The following is a 20627-nucleotide window of genomic DNA, read 5'->3' as shown; positions in this document are numbered from 1 at the left end:
ATATATGCTGAGAGCTCATTACTTGAGGGAGTTTTCAATTTGCTATTACATCACTGATTTCAAGGTGTTTTCCTTTGAGGTTTTCCATAAAAACAACTCAGTTAAATGATCCATGCACAGAAAATGTGAACTGAATTAATACTCCATTATGTCATGAGCAGATTTTTTTAAAAAGAGAGAATTCATAGAAAACCACATTTTTAAGAGCTATCTAGACAAAAAATCTACAGAAGTCACTTCTAGAGAAGGTAATTTTGATCTAGTATATAAATATTGTGCACAAAGATTGTTTAAAAATATTTAATTACAGTTAAATACAGGTCTAAAACAAGTGTATCCAAAGAAGACATGAGATACTCCCATAGGTGTTAACTTAGGGCAGAATTTGAGTCACATTTGTTAAAGAATATTTCAATTAGTAAAACCTTTTTGCATTTAGAATTCCTTTCCTGAAAGCAAAATGAAAATGAATGTAGTCGATATTTCCAAATTTGATACTTTAATTTCCCTGGAAAATTGAAAATTGGTCCAGCTGTAAAAATAGTACACAGAAACGAAGGAATGAATATGCCAAAAAGAACACCAGAATCGATCGCAGAAGTTGGCTTCACAAGAAAAATCTTGCGCCCAACTAAATAAAAAAAAAAAAAAAACTTTTGTACAATACATAGTCCATTTGAATAATCCTATACAAAAGTAGGTTGTACAGTACATATAACACAGTTGTTTTTATGAGAAATGGAGAGGGCAATCAAATAGAGTGACTAAATATCTAAGGGCAAAAACTTCTGACTACTGCTTAATAGAATAATAGAAATAAAATTATCAATTTAACATAAAATTGTAAAGTACATATATACACACATGGTAGATACTACTCAGTGAGGGGTGGGGCAGGAGGGATGAATCTAAAAACCATCTATTTCTCTCAGCAAATTCAAGTATACATTCAGTTAAAGAAAGTAATTAAGCCTCTTTTAAGAATCCAGGATCTATAACTGTGACTTCAGGCATTTCCCCAGTATGTTGCATAAGTCACCTTGATCACTAATCAATACCACTTGAATGTACAGAAGTTTATCAACTCCTTTTAATTGATGATAGTGTACAGTACAGAAACTCCCTTACATAATATCACTGTTATTACTTTTTTTAATCAATTCACAAATTCCTATCTAAGCTGAATGTAATAGTAGTTAGAGCTTTCAAAAACAAATTTATTTAAGTCTTTTCAGAAATCCAAAATCACTTTTTTCCTGAAAATCAGAAAAACCAATTGAAATTTCTAAGTTTTTTAGGGGAGGGGGAAAAAAAGAAAAATAAAATATCACAAATCCCAGACAGAAAAACAAAATTTACAGCTTAAAGGATCTTGTGGATAATTCAGAATTGTGGAATGACATTTTAAAATCAAAAGTTATCAGTCAGCAAAAGGGCAAGGAATAATAAACCAAAAATAAAAATTCTGTTTGATACCAACACAACCGGCTGAGCAATACTGTAAAGTGTTAGGGTAAAATGGGAAAGAACTCAAGTTGGGCAGTAGTTATTTCTTGGCTCTTACACAGAAATACTCATTTCCATCTTAGATTATTTACTATCATTTACTCATGTGGAAGAAGAAAAGTCTGACCATCCCCTGCATTTTCCCTACATCCTCTTGTTCTGTACATATATGCAATTGCCTCAAAGATACCATCTTCCCCATGAAATCTGAGCAAGCTCCCAGGCAGAAGAAAACTACAAGTGGAGTCCATATTGCTTACATATATTAAATCCATTCTACTCGGGTCTTCCATAAACTAGGTTATTCAAAGAACCAGCTGGAAATACCAGCTCTTTAGCCAAAAGGTAGAAGCAAGATTCTTTTTGAAGCACCTGCAAGGGATAATTGTTGTTATCCTGCAGTTTTGTAACCTTAAATTCTCTGTCCCACCTCCAAATAAGTGTTTGATAAAATTCTAGAAATCCAGTGACTTTTTCCTGCCCTTCCTGAATATTATCCTAACTGTTTAAGACCCGTTATTGTTCCCAGTCATCCTCTTGCCTGAATAGCCAATACACAGTTACTTTCTGAAATGATTGTCCCATTGAGATAGGGGTAGCATTGTGATAATATTGAAAAGAACCACTATGAGGCAATATGATTCTTTATAATCATTATTTCATCCTCAATCTGTATAATACTATCTTCAGAGAATCTTCAGATACCAAGGTATTTGAATATTAACAAAACTATGTTATTGTGTCCACAGGCTAGCAAATGTCCATGGAGGAGGAAACAGATACTAAGCCACTTGGTCACTTTCTGATGCAATGCAAGAACCACCGCTCTTATTCGATAGAATTGAATGAAGAGGTTAGAATTTTCCGTAGAACATAAACCACGATTTCATAACAAAAGTGATACTGCTCCTAAATATACAGGAAAATAAGAGAGCAAAATTATCAATTTGCACCTTTAGGAATACAGATACAGATACAATACACATACAAATATCAATCAGTTAGGGCACATTTGAAAGTTTTTTGGTTCCATCAATGATACCATAAAGTTAGTAGATAGATATATTTGTCCAAGGAGTTCTCTAATAAGTGAGTGTAAAGTACATAACCATCAATTGAGGATAATCTGTTCCCTAAATCACAAGTTAATTTCAGATAAAAGATTTCCTTGGCATATAGAAGAAGCTTAATAAGTGATTCTTGACTAATTGATTTAAGCATGGACTACTAAAGAAACATGAACTATGTGATCTCTCACAGTTCTTTCTAAGCCTATAATTCTAAGAATAAATCTCCATTGGGAACCTAAGTGGGCTAACATTAAATATGAAAATAATCCTCTCTCTTTTCTAAGGAAAATTGGCTTCTCTTTTCTTAAATTATTTAGTTGTTTCAAATAAAAGTGGTTTGAGGAAGGAGTGAACTGAATAATTGCCTCTCTTCCTCATATATATATATGATTTTCTCCACTCAAGTCCTACTCCAGTATCTTATCATGTTATAGAGATCTAAAAAGACAGTGCTTTTAAAGCACAAAGCAGGAAGGGAACTGAAATTCAGAGAAGCTAGCAATATATAATCTGAGGGCTAATTTAGCCAATTATTTTCAAGGAGGAATATTATTGGAAGGTTACTTGTGAGAGTATTTTGGCCATAGACACAGCCATTCATTAAACTGTCTATTCTACCAAGAGAGGAATTGTGATCTGCAAAAGAGGACAAATATAATATATATATTTGTATATGTATGTGTGTGTGTGTATATATATATATATATACACATACATAATTTGTAGGACTTTTTAAAATATGTATGTTGCATTCTCTCAGTATAATGTAAGTTCCTTGAGATCAAGGACTGTTTCATTTTTGCCTTTGTATGACTAGCATCAAGCACATAATAAGGGCTTCATAAATATTTGTTGAACTGAATTTTGATATTGAAGAAAAATCTTCAGTAACTTAAGGCAAATCCTAAAAAACTAAGTCTGCACAGAAAACTTGCAGGAAAATAAACTAAAATAAAAATGATTTGGTTTCTAATCACTCATGTTTTCTGTCTTCAAGTGCCATGAATAAGTACTGCTTTCTCTAACTAAAGTCAGATTAATATTCTCTTTGTAACATGGCAGTCTCATTGATATTTTAATAATTATAATATATTCTACCAATCCTAGAGATTACTTTTCAGACATTCACCAAAATGATTTCAGGCCCATTTCCATAGCAAGAGCTTACCTTGGTCTGAATCATACCAAAACGCTGCTCTCTCATTTGGGTCACAATATTCTTGATATTAAACTGTTAGACGGAAATTAATCAAGCATTAACAAAGATAAAAGAAAAACTCTGATCTGTCATTTTAACTCTGGGTAAAAAGAGAGAGATTCTGCCAAGGACACCCCTTCTCCAGAAGGTCCAACAAGACCACATAGTCTAATAAATAATCCTCATTTTAAGGTAACAATATATCACTCCCAGGATTAATAAATAAATTTCCAAAGGAAGAATTTTGTTAACTCAATAAAATCAAAACTTTTGCTAAGCAATTTTCTATTCTTTTAAAGGCAAGAATCATTACATACAAATTTGAAAGATCCTGGACCATGAGTAAGTCTCTTCAATAAAGTAAAACCAAAACCGATTGAATTGAGAGAATTCATCTCTTTACCTCCAAATGTGAAGAATCAGTTAATCAAGTAACACCCATCAATCTTGCACTGAGTAGATAAAAAACAAAATATATGCTCTCTAGTTTGGAACTTAATAAATATGTTTCCATGGAAGTGATCTTTTAAACAAGAGTTAAATTAGCCCACAAAATCTTCTAACTCCAGTAATATAGCTGGAAGACAACATGATGTAGTGGACAGAGTTCTGTTATTAGAGTCAAGGGAACTTTGATTGAAGTTTACCTTAGACGGTAGGCAGGTCATTTACCCTCTCAATGCCCCCCAGGCAGCTTTCTAAGACTATTAGCAGCAGAGTAGGGATCATCTGCCTCAGGAGGCAGTGTCTCACCTGAGAGTTCCCTATGCCAATGAATTCATGGGTCTGGACAATAAAAAAATGAAAAAAAAATTGATACTAGTCCCAAGTTTTTATGAGCCCTGAGTTGTTCTTATTATGGACGACCAAGAGGCTTTCACCTCTACAAGTCTTATACAAGATGGGCTACTTGAGTGCTCTCAAAGCATTTAAAGAATGTCAAATTAAGTGCTTATTGAAAAAGGAAATGGCGGTTACCAAGGTGAGTCATTTCAGAATCACCTGTCTGTAATTAAATAAGGGACAAAAGCAATAAAAAATTAGAAGAAAGGATTTGGATGAGAAAATTTACATTAGACATAGTTATAAGGGGTTTAAATCAATTTATTTAAGCACATTTTCACCTCGAAGAAATGAATAAAAGTAGAAATACTGATTAGCAGTATTTTTAGTGAAATAAATAATAATATAAATAATGATAATCCAATATGAAAACATTTACTACTGATGACAAAAGAGTTCAGACGTCATGTATCAGCTAATGAGCTGATTTTCTTACTAATTAGACATATGACAACCAAGAAAGAAAGAGATCACAGGAGAGAATAAGCATTTTATCTAGTACTTACTATGTACCTGTCATTGTTTTAGTACTTTATCAGTATTTCATTTGATCCTCACAACAGATAGGTGCTATTATTATTCCCACTTTATTATTGAGGCAACTAAGGCCAAGAGAAGTTAGTTTAGATGACTTGTCCAGAATTACACAGCTAGTAAATGTCTGAGGCTGGATTTGAATTCAGGTCTTCCTGACTTCCGTCTCAGTGCTCTATCCACTTCACCACCTACCTGTCTCATTCATCATTCATTTTGATAATAAGCCAAAAGCTTTAAAAGAAGAATGACTGAACATTATGAGCACTATCATTTCACAAAATAGAGCAAAACAATGAAAACAATCTACAGAAAACTCAGGCACACAAATCAACACTCTCAATTCAAATGAGAGCGCTCTTGTAGAGTATATTACATTTAGAAATCCAGTGTAATTACTATTATTACTCATCCCAATGTATCAAGAGAATGAAAAGGACAACAAATAGGTGTGAAATGTATTAAATATTAGCCAGCTTTTTTTAGTAGTATTTTCTCATCCTTGATGATAGTAGAACTACCAAATTTGGACTGTATTCGATGCACTACAATGTACTACTTCATATAAGAAAATGAAGGTGATACTTGGAGATATAAAACAGGTACCTAAGTATAATAAAAGACAGAAATAAGAAATATTTTAATAGGCAAGATAACAAAAGCACTGGAAGAATGACTTTTTAAAATCTAAAAGAAAAGAATAAAAAATATAAGGAAGAAAAAAATCACAGATAACATTATTACAAATGACAAGGGAGGAAACAACAAGATTTTGACAGTAATAGACTTATATGCTTACTTTATCATCTATATTTAAAAAGATCTCCATGAGAATAGAATATTCTAGCTAAAAAATATGAGAAGGAAACAATCAAGTTTTCCTAGGTAACTCTATAAAATAACCTATCTTCAGTCACAGAATTGATTGAAAAGTAGAAAGAATGTAAGACATGGTTGTGTTTATTCTTTATTATCCCCTTCTATCTCTCAAAAACAAAGAGGCATTTGTCTCTGTAGATAAAATGGTAGTCACAATCACTCTTCTGTGATGATGTGTCCTCCATGTTTGTCTTATTATAGTATAGGGTTATCTGATAAATGCAAGCATGGAGATAACTTTGTCTAATGACTCTCTCAGTGGCTGTTATAAATGGGGCATAAAGTAAATATGTGCTCGTCAAAAGTACTCTCCAGTGCCATGGAGACTGTCCAGGGCAAAATTGAAATGAAAAAGGTATTCCATGGAAGGAATTCTTGTCATATATGACCTTGTGCCTCTTGAATCAAGTCCTAGAATATTGTAGGACCTTCTCAGTGAGATCCATAGCCAGTCAGAAGAAAAATCCCAAGTGGTTAAGAATAAATATTGTCCCCATTAGTTAGATGTATAGCACACCAGGTTAATCCATTATCAAATCACAGATTAGAACTAAAAGGGATATTTGATATTTAGTTCAACTCCTTTTACAAAGGAATGAAGAGAGTCAATTGCTTTGCCTAAAGATTGTAAGTGGAAGACTCAGAATTAGAACTTAGATCTCATAACTGGCACCAGGCTGCCCCATGGAATCATAGATTTGGATATAATAGAAATCCTAAAGATCACTTCATACTTTATTTTCCCCAGTACTCTCACATGACAGAGGAGGAAATTGAAGACCAATGAGAATGAGTGACTTTCTTATGGTCACACATATAGTAAGTCAAAGAACGGGGATTTGCACCTGGCTCAGACTTCAAATCCTGCACTATTTCAATTAAGCAGAAAAAGAAGAAATTAATGTTCATCAGAGGCTGCCTCACTTAAATTCAATTCACATGCAATTCATCTCACCACCTTTGATCCCCTTTGAGAACAAAGAACAAAGATCAAAGAACAAAATCCTTGCACACCAAGGATACACAGATAAGGAAGGATGGACACAATCTTAAAGGAGGGCTAGAAATTCAGGGGAATGCTGAGACAGCTCTGATCAATTCACATTGTTCAGATTTCAGTATAAATATTTACACCTCAAAAATCAGCAAATGCTACAAATTAGGGTTTGATTTATTGATCATATAAACTTAAGGTAATGGAGAACATCTTAATAATATAGATTAAATTCAAAAATAAATTATGCACAATTTTTTTTCCAAAAAGGTGTTAAAAAAAATCAGAACACAAATAACTAGGAATTAGATAACAGGAAAATTAAGCATATTCCAGAGAGTTTTAAGAACATAAGCAAAGATACAGATACAAAAAGGAGATAGGAGTAGAATAATTAATAGATTGACTGCAAAAAAGTGTTCAAGAAGAGTGGGGAAGTGAGGATGGATAGACTGTTGACTCATCTCTGATACTACTTTTTAGAAGGCAGAGATCTAGATTTGATGTATTTAGCAACAAGAACAGAGGTTAATAACGAAGTTAAATAATGTCGTCTTTTTTTAAAGAGAATATTGGGCTTTTTATATACATTTTTTTTCATTTCGAATCTACCTCTACTCCAGAACAAGTTATATTTCATGAACCAATAAACTGAGCCCAAAAGAGTAAGAGCCTCATGCTATCTAACGCTATTTTCCTTAACAAACAAGCTTTCACTGAGCCTTTATGCCTTGTAATGTGGTAAACTGAAAGTTACATAGCACCTGTTTCCTCTCATCAGAGGTCTTATAAAATTGGGATATAAGACACTTACAAGTAAGTGAAAATTCAAGGTGAGAAGAAATACTCATTTTCATGGAAGGACCATGGAGGGTAGTGTCCAGGCAGAATATTTTAGAGGCACAGAAAAAAAAAAAAAAACCCAAGCCTGAGACAATACATAAAACCCATAACTCTATGTGCTGAAGGGGAGGAGATCATCTTACATGAATACATTAAGGCTGGAAAGTAAAAAAAGAGAGTGGAAGAAAGTAATCTGACCACAATGTAAAGAGTCTGTAAGGGAAATAGGATGAGCAGATAAGAGCCTTTTTGATGTTTGATGGAACAACTAGTTAATTAATTTTAGAATTTTTCTTATAAGTAATGGAAAGACAAGGGAAATGTTTTTTGTATTGTTTCATGTTTGCTTATTGGTTCCTGAACTGGGGAAATAACAGGATTAATATTGTGTTTTAGTTGAGGAAGATTATAACTGATGTGATATTGGCCAACCTATGGTTATTTCACTGAGTCTCAGTTTATTTCTTTGTAAAATAATGGAGTCAAAATAGACAATTTCTAAGGTCCCTTCCAGCTCTAGAGCTACAATCTAATCTATAGTGATAGTTTATCACAAAACCAAAAGCACAGAGGTCTGTATGCAGATGTCTATATGTATGTGTAGATCATCATGTGTGCATCTTTATAGAATTGTATGTATGTGTACATATGTATGCATATGAAACAGATATGTGTATATATGACCAGCCATCACAAAATGTGTGTATATACCATATCTGTATAATATATCATGTGGTACATACATGTATGACATGTGTGTATGGACGTGTGATATATGCATTATATGTGAATAAATACAGAAATAGGTGCTGAGAGTTTTCAATGAGTTAAAGCCAGCATTAAAGTAAATAAGAAGGGGAAAACATCTGGATTGCCTCTAGAGCACTGTTGGAATCCTTACTGACTGTTAACGAATTGGAGTTGATCTAATCTTACAGGAGGATGTTTTGGGCAGAACCTGAAACAAGGTACTAAGTAGAACTAATTAATACAAGGCTTGTGTCCACACCTTTACTCATTGGAGTTCAATGAGTTCACACCTCCCTTGAAGTTCTTTGGGCCAGAGAGCACTATGGGAGAAAACCCATAATCCCTCTCTCTCGTATCCCACAATTCCTCCCTCTTGTATAAAAGAAACAGACACAGAGCACTTTGGGGGATTTTCACCGGAATGGCATGAAGACTGGAGCTGGCTGGAGGCTGAAGAAAGTAGAGGCAGAGGCTGAAGGACCAGACCTTTGGATTTAAAGACATTTGGAGAGAGCTCTTGGAACCAAGCAGAGAGATAGGCCTCTAAGCTAACCGGGCTATATTGGGATAATAAAAGATCTGAACTTTTATCACCTGGCTGTGTTTTGAGAAGAAAAAGCTCACCACATTTTGGCGCCCAACGTGGGGCAAACAGACCCCTCAGTGGATTTCAGTGGAAAAGCTCCGATCCGGATTCAAGTGGAAAAGCTCCGATCCGGATTCAAGTGGAAAAGCTCCGATCCTGATTCAAGTGGAAAAGCTTCTGATCCTGATCCAGTGGAAAAAACTTCAACCCAGAAATTAGGGTGAGTGCAACAAAGAAATTTTGTTAGAAGAGTTAAAGTAGAATTTCATCTAAGATGGGACAGATATTTAGAAAACAGTCTGTTTCTGTTCAAGGAAAATGTTTAGAGAGCATTGTCAAAATTATGGAAAGCCAAGGTTTAATTATAAGTTTACAGCAACTCACTGAACTTTTACAAACTGTAAAGGACATATGTCCTTGTTTCTCTCTTGATAAGGAATTAGATCTAAATGAATGGAAATTGGTTGGAGAGGATCTTTGTCAATTCTATGATAAAAATGGGCCTAACTCAATAATTAATACATATAATGTAATACAATTGGCTATAAGAAGTTATTTAAGTGATAGAATGATGAAAAGGAAAGTACAGGAGGAAGTGCCAACTTTACTAGGTGAAAAGGAGGACAAATCAGATGAGAATGGAGTTAATTACAATTCTGAGTGTGATACTTCACAGCAGGAGGAATTAGGTGATTCCACATCTCATGACCCTCCCCCCGCAATTAACCCTTCATGGGTGGAACAAGGGGGAGGGAGAGAGACAGAAACACAGTCAGCTTCTCCTGTAAAGCAGAATTTGACAAGATTAGAAAAAGCATTAATTAAAGCAAAAAATGAAGGAGAAGATATATCTGATTTTATAAATGCATATCCTGTGATTGAAGAGCTCAACTCCTCAGGTCAAAAAGAGAGAAAATACACTCCTTTTAATTTGGGAAAAATTAAAGATTTGAAAAAGGGTTGCACTCTTTATGGGGCTACATCATCTTATGTGAAGATGTTACTGGATAATTTGTCTAATGAAATCCTAACCCCGAATGACTGGAAATCCATAACGAAAACTTGTCTAGAACCGGGACAAAATTTATTGTGGCTTTCGGAGTTTCATGAATTATGTAGGATTCAAGTCCAACGCAATAGGCAAAAAGGAGCTGTTGTACAAATCACTTTTGACCAACTAGCTGGTGAAGGTCAGTATGCAGAGAGTTCAGAACAGATTTATTATCCCATAACAGTCTATGAGCAAATTTCTAAGGCTGCAATAAAAGCTTGGAATTCTCTCCCTGGACAGAAAGATGGAAATAATGCTTTCACAAAAATAGAGCAAGGTCCCAATGAAACTTTTGCAGATTCTGTGGGACGTTTACAAACAGCTGTAATAAGAACCATTGGAGACAATGCAGCAACAGAAATAATGACTAGACATTTGGCTAAGGAAAATGCCAATGAGATTTGCAAGAGAATTATATGGGGGCTAGACAAAAATGCTCCTTTAGAAGAAATCATTAGACGCTGTGCCACAGTGGGCACAAATGCTTATTATGCCCAGACTATGATGAACATGGAAAGACAAGGTCCTTCTTGGCAGAGGAATTCTAGAGAAACTCGTCGATGTTTTCATTGTGGAAAAGTTGGACATTTGAGAGCTCATTGTAGATATGGAGATAGAGTGAGAAGACAGGGTGAGAGAAAACCCAAAACCCCATGTCCAAAATGTAACCGAGGCTTTCACTGGGCCTCTAAATGTATATTGACCCAGAGGAATGAGAGGCAGGGCCCAGCTCTAAAGTATCAATCAAAGGACAGGTGGGGCATGATAGCAGCTGAGGTTACACCCAGAGAGACTTTAGAAATTCAGTACTCTGATGTCATCAACCAACAGAAAAGCAATCAGGATTACAGTTGGGGAGAATACAGGCCTTTTAAGACAACAAGACAATATCCAATGCAAACAACTCCAATGTAATTACCAGATGATGAGAAGAAATCCCAAATTTGGTAAATAGAAGGGAATTAGGTTAATTGCTTGGGGAAGAGGATCTGCTTATATTTCCACAGGTGGAAAAGGCTAACAATGAGACTGTCAAAAGAACTTTAAAATCTTCAGCTTTCAGTTCCTGAAAAACCAGCAAGAATCACTGGATTCCCTGAGATGAAAAATTGTTGATGAGACCTTTTGCAGTACTTCAGAGCTTACAGGAATTATTAGATTCCTGGCACATGAACTAATGGACAATGGAATCCTATTGGACTGTTTCTAGGACTTATGGACATGTGTAAATTTTCAGGATGATTCATGTTATTTGTTACATTACTACTAGCCTGTGTTATATTGCTATGTGCTTATGTAAATTATGTATAATGCCTCCCATATTGATGGATTTATGTATACCATGTATATCTGTTGCAAGGTTCTGGCCCATATTGATGGCTTTATGTGTACCCCCTCAGAAACCCCCTATGTTTTAAAACAAAAGAAAGGGGGAGATGTTGGAATCCTTACTGACTGTTAACGAATTGGAGTTGATCTAATCTTACAGGAGGATGTTTTGGGCAGAACCTGAAACAAGGTACTAAGTAGAACTAATTAATACAAGGCTTGTGTCCACACCTTTACTCATTGGAGTTCAATGAGTTCACACCTCCCTTGAAGTTCTTTGGGCCAGAGAGCACTATGGGAGAAAACCCATAATCCCTCTCTCTCGTATCCCACAATTCCTCCCTCTTGTATAAAAGAAACAGACACAGAGCACTTTGGGGGATTTTCACCGGAATGGCATGAAGACTGGAGCTGGCTGGAGGCTGAAGAAAGTAGAGGCAGAGGCTGAAGGACCAGACCTTTGGATTTAAAGACATTTGGAGAGAGCTCTTGGAACCAAGCAGAGAGATAGGCCTCTAAGCTAACCGGGCTATATTGGGATAATAAAAGATCTGAACTTTTATCACCTGGCTGTGTTTTGAGAAGAAAAAGCTCACCACAGAGCACTGTAACCATTTCGATGATCTCACATTGCTTGCTTTCACAAAAGTCCCTTTTAATGCCAGTGTCTCATTGTTGCTTTATGTCAATGAACACACAAAGATCTCTCTCTCTCTCTCTCTCTCTCTCTCTCTCTCTCTCTCTCTCTCTCTCTCTCTCTCTCTCTCTCTCTCTCTTCTCTCTCTCTCTCTCTCTCTTTTCTCTCTCTCTCTCTTCTCTCTCTCTCTTTTCTCTCTCTCTCTCTCTCTCTCTCTCTCTCTCTCTCTCTCTCTCTCTCTCTCTCTCTCTCTCTCTCTCTCTCTCTCCCACATCTCTCTTCCTCTTTCAAAAACTAAAAGTGATCAAAAGGGCACTGGAAAACTATGCGACACATGTGAGCTTGCTGCAACATTCCCAACAATGACTTATACAGGAGAACTCTACTAATTAAAGAAATTATCAAGATAACACAGAATCAGAACAGTAAGTTATTGGGCTATATAGTTTCATGGGATCACAGAAGATGTAATAGGATCATAGGTTTGTGGCTAGAAGTGATCTAGACTCATGAAACTGAACTCCTTGATTTTATAGATGAGGAAATTGAGGGGGGAAAAATCACTCTGTACCAGAATAGAGATCCTAACTTAGGCCCTTGGGCTACAAAAGCAGGACTCTTTCCACACTATATTTCACCATCTCTTTAGCAAGGTAAGCAACCTCACTATCACACTGTTATCTCATAAAATATTAAGCTATATATACTTATATTTATATAATTTTATATATTGTTTTTTTCATTTCGAATCTACCACTATTCCTTGGCTAAGCAGGATATCAACACAAAATATCACACTTCTGGGCAAGATGGAATCAAGAGGTTATGATGTGTTCCATGGAAAGAGTACATACATTGTGTGGATCCACCAAAATTTCAGAGCACTAACAATTTATTCATTCAAAACAGCTATCAGATTCCCACTATGGACAACATAATGTGTTAAGAAGTGGGAGAGATGTAAAAACAATTAAATGAAGGACCCTTCCCTCAGGGAGCTTATAATTTTGTAAGAAGAAAATAAGATGGGTTAAAGAATACCATTTAGAATAGGATAAATGCTTACAAATAAAATAAAGAAATCCACTGAGGATGAAATCACTTCCATTTGGAGGGATGGGGAAAATTTTGAAGAAGTATAATTCAATTTGGATCTCAAAGGTTGGGTAGTAGACCAGAAGGTCTCAGAGACTAATGGAGGACAAAACAAATACAGGAAACACTGAGAATAAAGGGATGAAGGTCGGAAAGTGCTAGGTGTGTTCAGAGATTATCTGGAAGTCCAGTTCAACTGCATGAAGCACCGACTACATGAAGGGAACTTTTGGAAGGTAAAAATGGAAATATAAACTGGAAATAGTTTGGGGGCTTAAAATTTATGATTCAAAGCAGATGATACTTAACACCAAGGTAGGAGTGGGATGAGGAGGAAGACATGAGATCTACTTCAGAAATAGAAGCACGGTGTTGTATTAGGAAAAACATAGAACATTTGAATCAAAGTTCTGCTACTTCCTGTCTGTGTGACTTAGAACAAGCTACCTGGTTCTCAGTCTTCTCATTTATGAAATTAAGGCATTCTGGTTCTGTAATTCTGATGCTATATGAGTGGACATCTTATGGCAAATATGTTAAAGAGTTAATTTCTGTAGCTGTAGCATGGAAAACTAAAATCATCATTAAGATGGAACAGGAAGTCTAATTTTGGTTCAGATTGAGGAAGAAATTCCTAATAATTACAAATGTTTGATAATGGAATGGACTGCCTTATGGAGGAGCCCTCAGTCACCAAAGGTAGACAAGCACAGACTGGTCAGCCATCTCTCTCAGGGGCATCACGAGGCCATCCCTGCTTTAGGTTGGGAATAGATGAGATGACTAAGTCCCTTTCTAACTCTGGGGATCCTATGATTTGCAGACACAAATAGAAAGACTGTGTCATAGCAACTGAGGCAGCAGGTGGTCCATGTGGATGAATGCTTTCTTTCACAGCACATCAAAGTGTTCATTAACACATTATATTAGCATAACCAACTCGTCCTTTCCCATAAAATCAAAAAGGAGTGAAGAACTCAAAGGAAGCAAACAGAAACATTTCTGCTGAAGCAGTCATTCTATTACTCACTGCCTCATCAAGATGAGAAACAAACAGCTCTATCTTGCCTGCTTGGGTTTAGATGGTAAGTAAAATCTCTAGTTTTTATGTACTTCATACAGAAGCAAAAGATGAAGGATTCTTTTCCCAAGAGCACACTTTTTCCTCCTATAAAATCAGATATAGGGAATCTGGGTAGTTTGTTGTATTTTTTAAGTCATCCATAAATAGAAAATGTAAAGTTTGGAATATACAAGGTCTACTATGGTTATATTACCCTTATCACACAGGCCTGACTAAACCCAATGAACCATTAAGTGAAGCATCTGATATGGGTTTCTCAGGCACTTGTTTTATTTATTTCTTTTTGTTTGTAGGGTTTTTTTTTAGTCCAGTAATCAATCTGTGGTCTCTGACCTCCAAAATCCTAAATTCTTATTTGGGAGACTCTTGAGTTACAGATTAGCAATAGGGCAAACTCTTCAAAAGCCCAAATTATGGGGTATAATTATGTGTATGCTAGATTCAGCTCATAGCATCTTTCAAAAGCACATTGTTCAATTTTCAATGTGAATATAATATGCCCTTGGAAATTGATTTAATACTATTCATAGGGTTTGAGTCATTGCTTTATTGATTATTTAGATCTAAAGTAATTGAGCAAATGAAGAGTTAATTTAAAAATTGTTAGGTGTAATTTTTTCTCCAGGGACCTGGTTGCTAAACATTTACCATATATTCCTGAGTGCAATTATACACCCTTCCATGTCTGACCATCATACCCTTCCAAGTCACCCATGTTTGCCACCTTCAAGCCATCTTACTGTTCCTTCTTCCTTCCTCTTCACATTCAATTGCCAAATCGTCTTTCCTTTCTCTACAGTGTATCTCCCACCCACCCATCCACCCATCCATCCATCCATCCATCCATTCATCCATCCAATCATCCATTCTTCTCTCCATCCAGTCACCACTCTTGTTCAGAGTCTCATCCCCTCTCATGGATAACCTTCAAGCTTCTAACTGGTATCCCAAGTCCTTGGTGTTGCCTCTCTTCAATATATCCTTCACTTGGCTGTGATAGTGTTATTTCTAAAGCTTAGATTTGTCCCCACCCTGCTCTAGGAGCTCCATTTCCTCCTGCTTTCTCTAGGATAAAATTTAAATTCTTCTATTTGGCTTTTAACTCTTTCACAGGCTGGCTCCAGCATGCTTTTAAGGCATGCCTTCACCCTATGTTCCATCTTTACTAGTCCAACTAATTTTTTATACATATGACATTTCCATTTCCCATCTTCAAGCCTTTACATATGATATTTTCCATTCCTGAAATGTATCTCCTCTTTAACTCCCCCTGAGGGAATCCTTTCTTCCTTCAAGATGTAGGTCATTCAAAATCTATATGAAGGCTTTCCTGCTCCCTCCCCCCAATTACTACCACCTTCCTCATAGAAATTATTTCACATATTTTATGTTTAATTTTTTAGTTACATGTTTCCTCAGAAAAATCTTCACTCCTTGAAGTCAGGGAATATTTCTATATTGTCTTTAAATAACCATCTCCTGACACACAGTGTGCATTTAATAAATGTTTGCTAAATGAACTCAAGTAGTCATCATCATCATCGTTATTATAACATTTATATAGCACCTTATTGACCAACACTGTGCTAAGTGCTTTATAAATTGAATCTAGTTTGATCTTTACAACAATCTGAGGATGTAGGTGTGATTATTAATACCCATTTTACAGATGAGAAAAATAAAGCAAATAAAGGTTAATGGGAACTTGTCCAGTGTTACACAATTAGTAAATATGTGAGGCAAGATTTGAACTCAAGTTTTTCTGACTCCAAACTCAACATTCTGATACACCATCTCACTACTCTGAAATCCTTTGCAAGTTGTTGACATTATTTAGAATTCCAAAGTATGGAAGACTCCATAAGATGAGTTACCCAACCCTGAACTCCATCCCTCTTCCTTGTCCTCTTTTTCCCTGTGGTCTTACAAATTGGACAAATTGGGTTTAGTATTCCTGTGCCATTTCCCTGTTCTGCCCAAAAACCCTGGGTTCAGGTGATGACATGGGATCTGAAGTCAAGATCAAAGATTCCTGATACCCAATACTTCCAGAAAGCCTCTCAAAGAACAGATGAATCAAACCACGGGAGATAATAAATGGAAATGAAGACAGGAAAGGACTTGTGGTGACTGGAAAGAGTCAGGAGGTCAGCATCCTCTAGGAATTCAATTAACTGGATGAGTCATAACTACCATTCTTTGTAGCTAGGGTAGGTAGCACATAACATGCCCTCAGATGAGGGGAAGAGGGTTATCACACATTTTGTAAGGAGGAGGAAAGAGTAGAATGAAGGTGTTCATTCCATCTATCATCTGATTTCCCTGCTTAACCAAATCTTCTTACTAAATGTTAAGTTCTGATATTTCTATGCTACTGGAGGACTGCAATTACTGTCAGTATCCTTTAAATTCAGCATCTTGAAACAAAGTCCCAGATGTCCACTCTAGTTAAAGATATGCTGATTTGTACTTTGCTATAATTTGAGTAGACTATCTGATATGTAATATTCATAACACCAATACTGTTTTAGAAAGCATCCTGAAAAGCATCAGGTAGCAACTACTATTTTCTAAAATAAGATCATAGATTCTAGAGGGAGGAAATTTGGAGAAGTATACTTGAAAGAAATATATTTGAAACAAGGTGTTAACTCAGTGGAATTGATGAGACAATGGTTATCAAGTTTACATATAGTTAGTACTTAGCATGGTGCTGTAATAGTTCTACAATTGATGTAATTGTAATAGGGTATTTAAACTGAGGACAAAGTCAGCCACAGACATTCTATCTTTGACCTTCCTCTGATGGCTCTCCTGCCTCCTGCAGACCGGCAGACTGGCAGAGGAGATTGGGTCAGACTACGATAGACACAGACTGTGAAGGGGATAATAAAGACTTTGGACTTTATTCCTAACTAATCTGGTGATAATTATTCTGCTGAGACCAAGACTGGTCCCAAGGCCCTCCAGAAAGCTAGCCCAGACATTATGTTAGATTTAGAGAGTGACTTGTAAGATCCATGAATTAAACCTTTCCAATTATGTGGAGAGGCTCCAGATAAAATTAAACCACTTGCAACGTGATCATACAGATAAATATCAGAGTTTGGATTTTAATTAAGGACTTTTGATTCTCAATTACACAATTCCTCTTTTACTAAATTTATTTCATTGTATGAAATTTTTTTGGGGAGGAAGCATGTACTTACCTGAAAGTCTTTTTCTAGGGCACGGAGTACAACATCCACACACAAGAGGACCCCAGTCCTCCCTATTCCTGCACTGCAGTGTGCAATGATGGGTCCTGTCTCATGGATCTTTCTCATGTAGCGGACATACCTCACCAAAGCCTCAAACGATGTGGGAATACCATGGTCTGGCCAGTTAATGAATTGTATCTGATGCACAAAGTGAACAGATCCTGTCTGTGAGAAAAAAACCATCATCATATCTTGGGTTAGAAACCACAAGTTATTACCTTATGAAGATGCTATTTAATATTAGTGTAGCACTTTTATACCTTTGCAAAGCACCTGCACTTAATTTTATTTTGAGGACACTGGTGAAGTAGATGGGGAAAACAGTATTAGTCAGTAAACATTTTATTAAGCATCTAACATGTTCCAGACACTGTGCTGGGGACAGAAAGAAAGGCAAAAGATAGTTTCTGTTTTCAAGGAGCTCACAGTTTTAGGAAAGAGACAACAACAAAATATGCAAGTGAGATGTAAGAAAATAAATTGGAGATAATAGAGGAGAAACCCCTAAATAATAACAGAATTAGAGAGCTGGAATAGTTCTCATTGACCATATAATCCAAACCATAGATAAGACATTACTGCTACAATATAATCAAGTGGTCTTACAGCTCTTTTTAAATAAATACTTTTAAGATAGGTAAACCAAGGCTTCTCAAAGCATCCAATTCTATTCTTGGATAGATCTAGTTTAAAAATGTTTCTTGATATCAGATCTCAGTTTTCCTCTTTGTAACCTCCATTAATATTTCTGAGTTTTTTCCTTTCTTTGAGATCAAAGAAAGTGTATCTAAAGCTTCCTTCATATGATAGTCCTTCCTATACTTGAACACAGTCATTTTGTCCCCAGTGAATGCACCAGGTTAAACATGCATTTAAATGTGTGATATTTGAGAAATAAATATACATTCACTGAACGTTGAGCTCCTATACCTCTGCGACCCTGGAGAATTCCAAAGTCAACTTAGTTTTAAAATATCAATTATACCAAAAGAATGAAATTTAAAAAAACATAGAATGATCAAAATTATTTAATTGGAATAGAAAATGAAACACTAAAAATATTTTCTGTAAACCTTTCCTAAAGGAGTATATTTTCAAGGAGGGGGAAAGGAGGAGGGAAACAGAGCCAAGATGGAAAAAGTAGACAGATCTTTATTCTGAGTTCTTCCTTGCTTCCCTCACATCAATACCTGATCAAGCCTCTGAATGGGTTTTGGAGTGATAAAACCCACAAATATTTGGAGTATAACAAATTTTCAACAGAAGATATTTTGGAAGAACTTCAGGAAAGGTCTGCCTCACTAGGCAGTGGAGAGGGGAAAGGGCAGAGAAAGAGTTGCAGGCTAGCACTGGAGCAGCACAGTGCAGTGCAGTGCAGGGACAGTGAGGGCAGTTTGGTACCAGGGAATCTACTGGGAGGCTCTTAGCCAAAAAATAGCAGTGTTGGCTATTCTTCCCTAGTTCAGGAGCCAGTAGATCAGCAGATTAGCTGTGAACTCTCCAACACAACTACAGAAGGCAAATAGTGAGCCTCTGAATCCCAGCATAACATAGGACTTGGCCACATTCACCCAGCACGGGAAGGAAGTCAACAGCACCAGCCCCAGGGCAACGTGAATCAACTGTGGCTTGTAGAGGGATCTTGGGACAATTTAGGACTTTGCCCTAAGAGCTGACCTCAACCTTTAAAAATGATCAAAAAAGCAAAAGATATCTGACCATAGATAGTTTTATGGAGACAGAGAATAACAGACCTCAAATCCTGAGGACTCTGAAGGCAAAACGTCTCCAAATGAAGCCTCAAAAAGTGATTTAATTGGTTTCCATCTCACAAGGCTCTCTTGAAGAATTAAAAAATTATCTTAAAAGAGTTAGTAGAAAAATGGGGAAAGGAAATGAGAGTTCTGGAAAAACAAACACAGAAATTATCTTAAGAAAATCACTCCTTCCATCATTTGGAGAATGGTTGGGTAAATTGAATATGAATGTTATGGAATATTATTGTTCTGTAAGAAATGACCAGCAAGATGAATACAGAAAGGCTTGGAGAGACTTACATAAACTGATGCTAAGTGAAATGAGCAGAACCAAGAGATCCTTACATACTTCAACAATGATACTGTATGAGGATGTATTCTTATGGAAGTGGTTTTCTTTAACAAAGAGATCTAACTCAGTTCCAACTGATCGATGATGGACAGAAACAGCTACACCCAAAGAAAGAACACTGGGAAATGGATGTTAACTGTTTGCATTTTGGTTTTTCTTCCTGGATTATTTCTACCTTCTGAATTCAATTCTTCCTGTGCAACAAGAGAACTGTTTGGTTCTGCACACAAATATTGTATCTAGGAAATACTGGGACATATTTAACATATATAAAACTGCTTGCCAAATGAGGGAGAGGGTGGAGGGAGGGAGGGAGAGTAAAAATCGGAACAGAAGTGAATGCAAGGGATAATGTTGTAAAAAATTACCCTGGCATGGGTTCTGTCAATAAAAAGTTATTACAAAAAATAAATTAATTAATTTTAAAAAAGAAAGAAAATCATTCCTTAAAGAAAGTTTTGGCAAAATGGAAAAAGAAAATAATTCCTTGAAAAGCAGAATTTCTGAAATGAAAAAAAAAATCCAATGAACACAACAACTCATTTAAAAGTTCAATTGACCAAATGCAAAAGGAAATTTAAAAAACTAAGAAAATAATGCACTACAAATTAGAATTGAATAAATGGAAGCAAATGACTTGATAAGATGTCAAGAATTAGTTAAAAAATGAAAAAATAGAAGAAAATGTAAACTTCATTGGAAAAACAACTGACCTGGAAAATAGACCCAGGAGAACAAATCTAAATATTATTGGACTACCTGAAAACCATAATGTAAAAAAGAGCTTAAGCACTATCTTTCATGAAATCACCAAGGAAAGCTGCCCTGACATCCTAGAATCAGAAGATAAAATACCCAT

General features: G+C 35.9%; 1 protein-coding gene across 4 annotated transcripts in view; it reads right to left on the bottom strand.

The window, feature by feature from the left end:
* Positions 1-286: 286 nt before the first annotated feature.
* PTPN20 (protein tyrosine phosphatase non-receptor type 20) overlaps positions 287-20627 on the bottom strand; it is a 159612-nt gene continuing 139271 nt past the window's right edge. For all 4 annotated transcript variants that reach the window (XM_051981907.1, XM_051981906.1, XM_051981908.1 and 1 more), the window contains 3 exons: positions 17609-17824; positions 3745-3807; positions 287-2415 (listed from right to left, as the gene is read on the bottom strand). In XM_051981907.1, the coding sequence (XP_051837867.1) occupies positions 2335-2415; positions 3745-3807; positions 17609-17824 (360 nt within the window). In that variant the 3' untranslated portion in view covers positions 287-2334. The remainder of the gene's footprint in view (positions 2416-3744; positions 3808-17608; positions 17825-20627) is intronic.

Source organism: Antechinus flavipes, chromosome 2 (genome assembly GCF_016432865.1).
Source record: "Antechinus flavipes isolate AdamAnt ecotype Samford, QLD, Australia chromosome 2, AdamAnt_v2, whole genome shotgun sequence".
Classification (NCBI taxonomy): Eukaryota; Metazoa; Chordata; class Mammalia; order Dasyuromorphia; family Dasyuridae; genus Antechinus; species Antechinus flavipes.
Note: the sequence above shows the minus strand (reverse complement) of the source record. Positions and strands in the feature narration are given on the sequence as shown.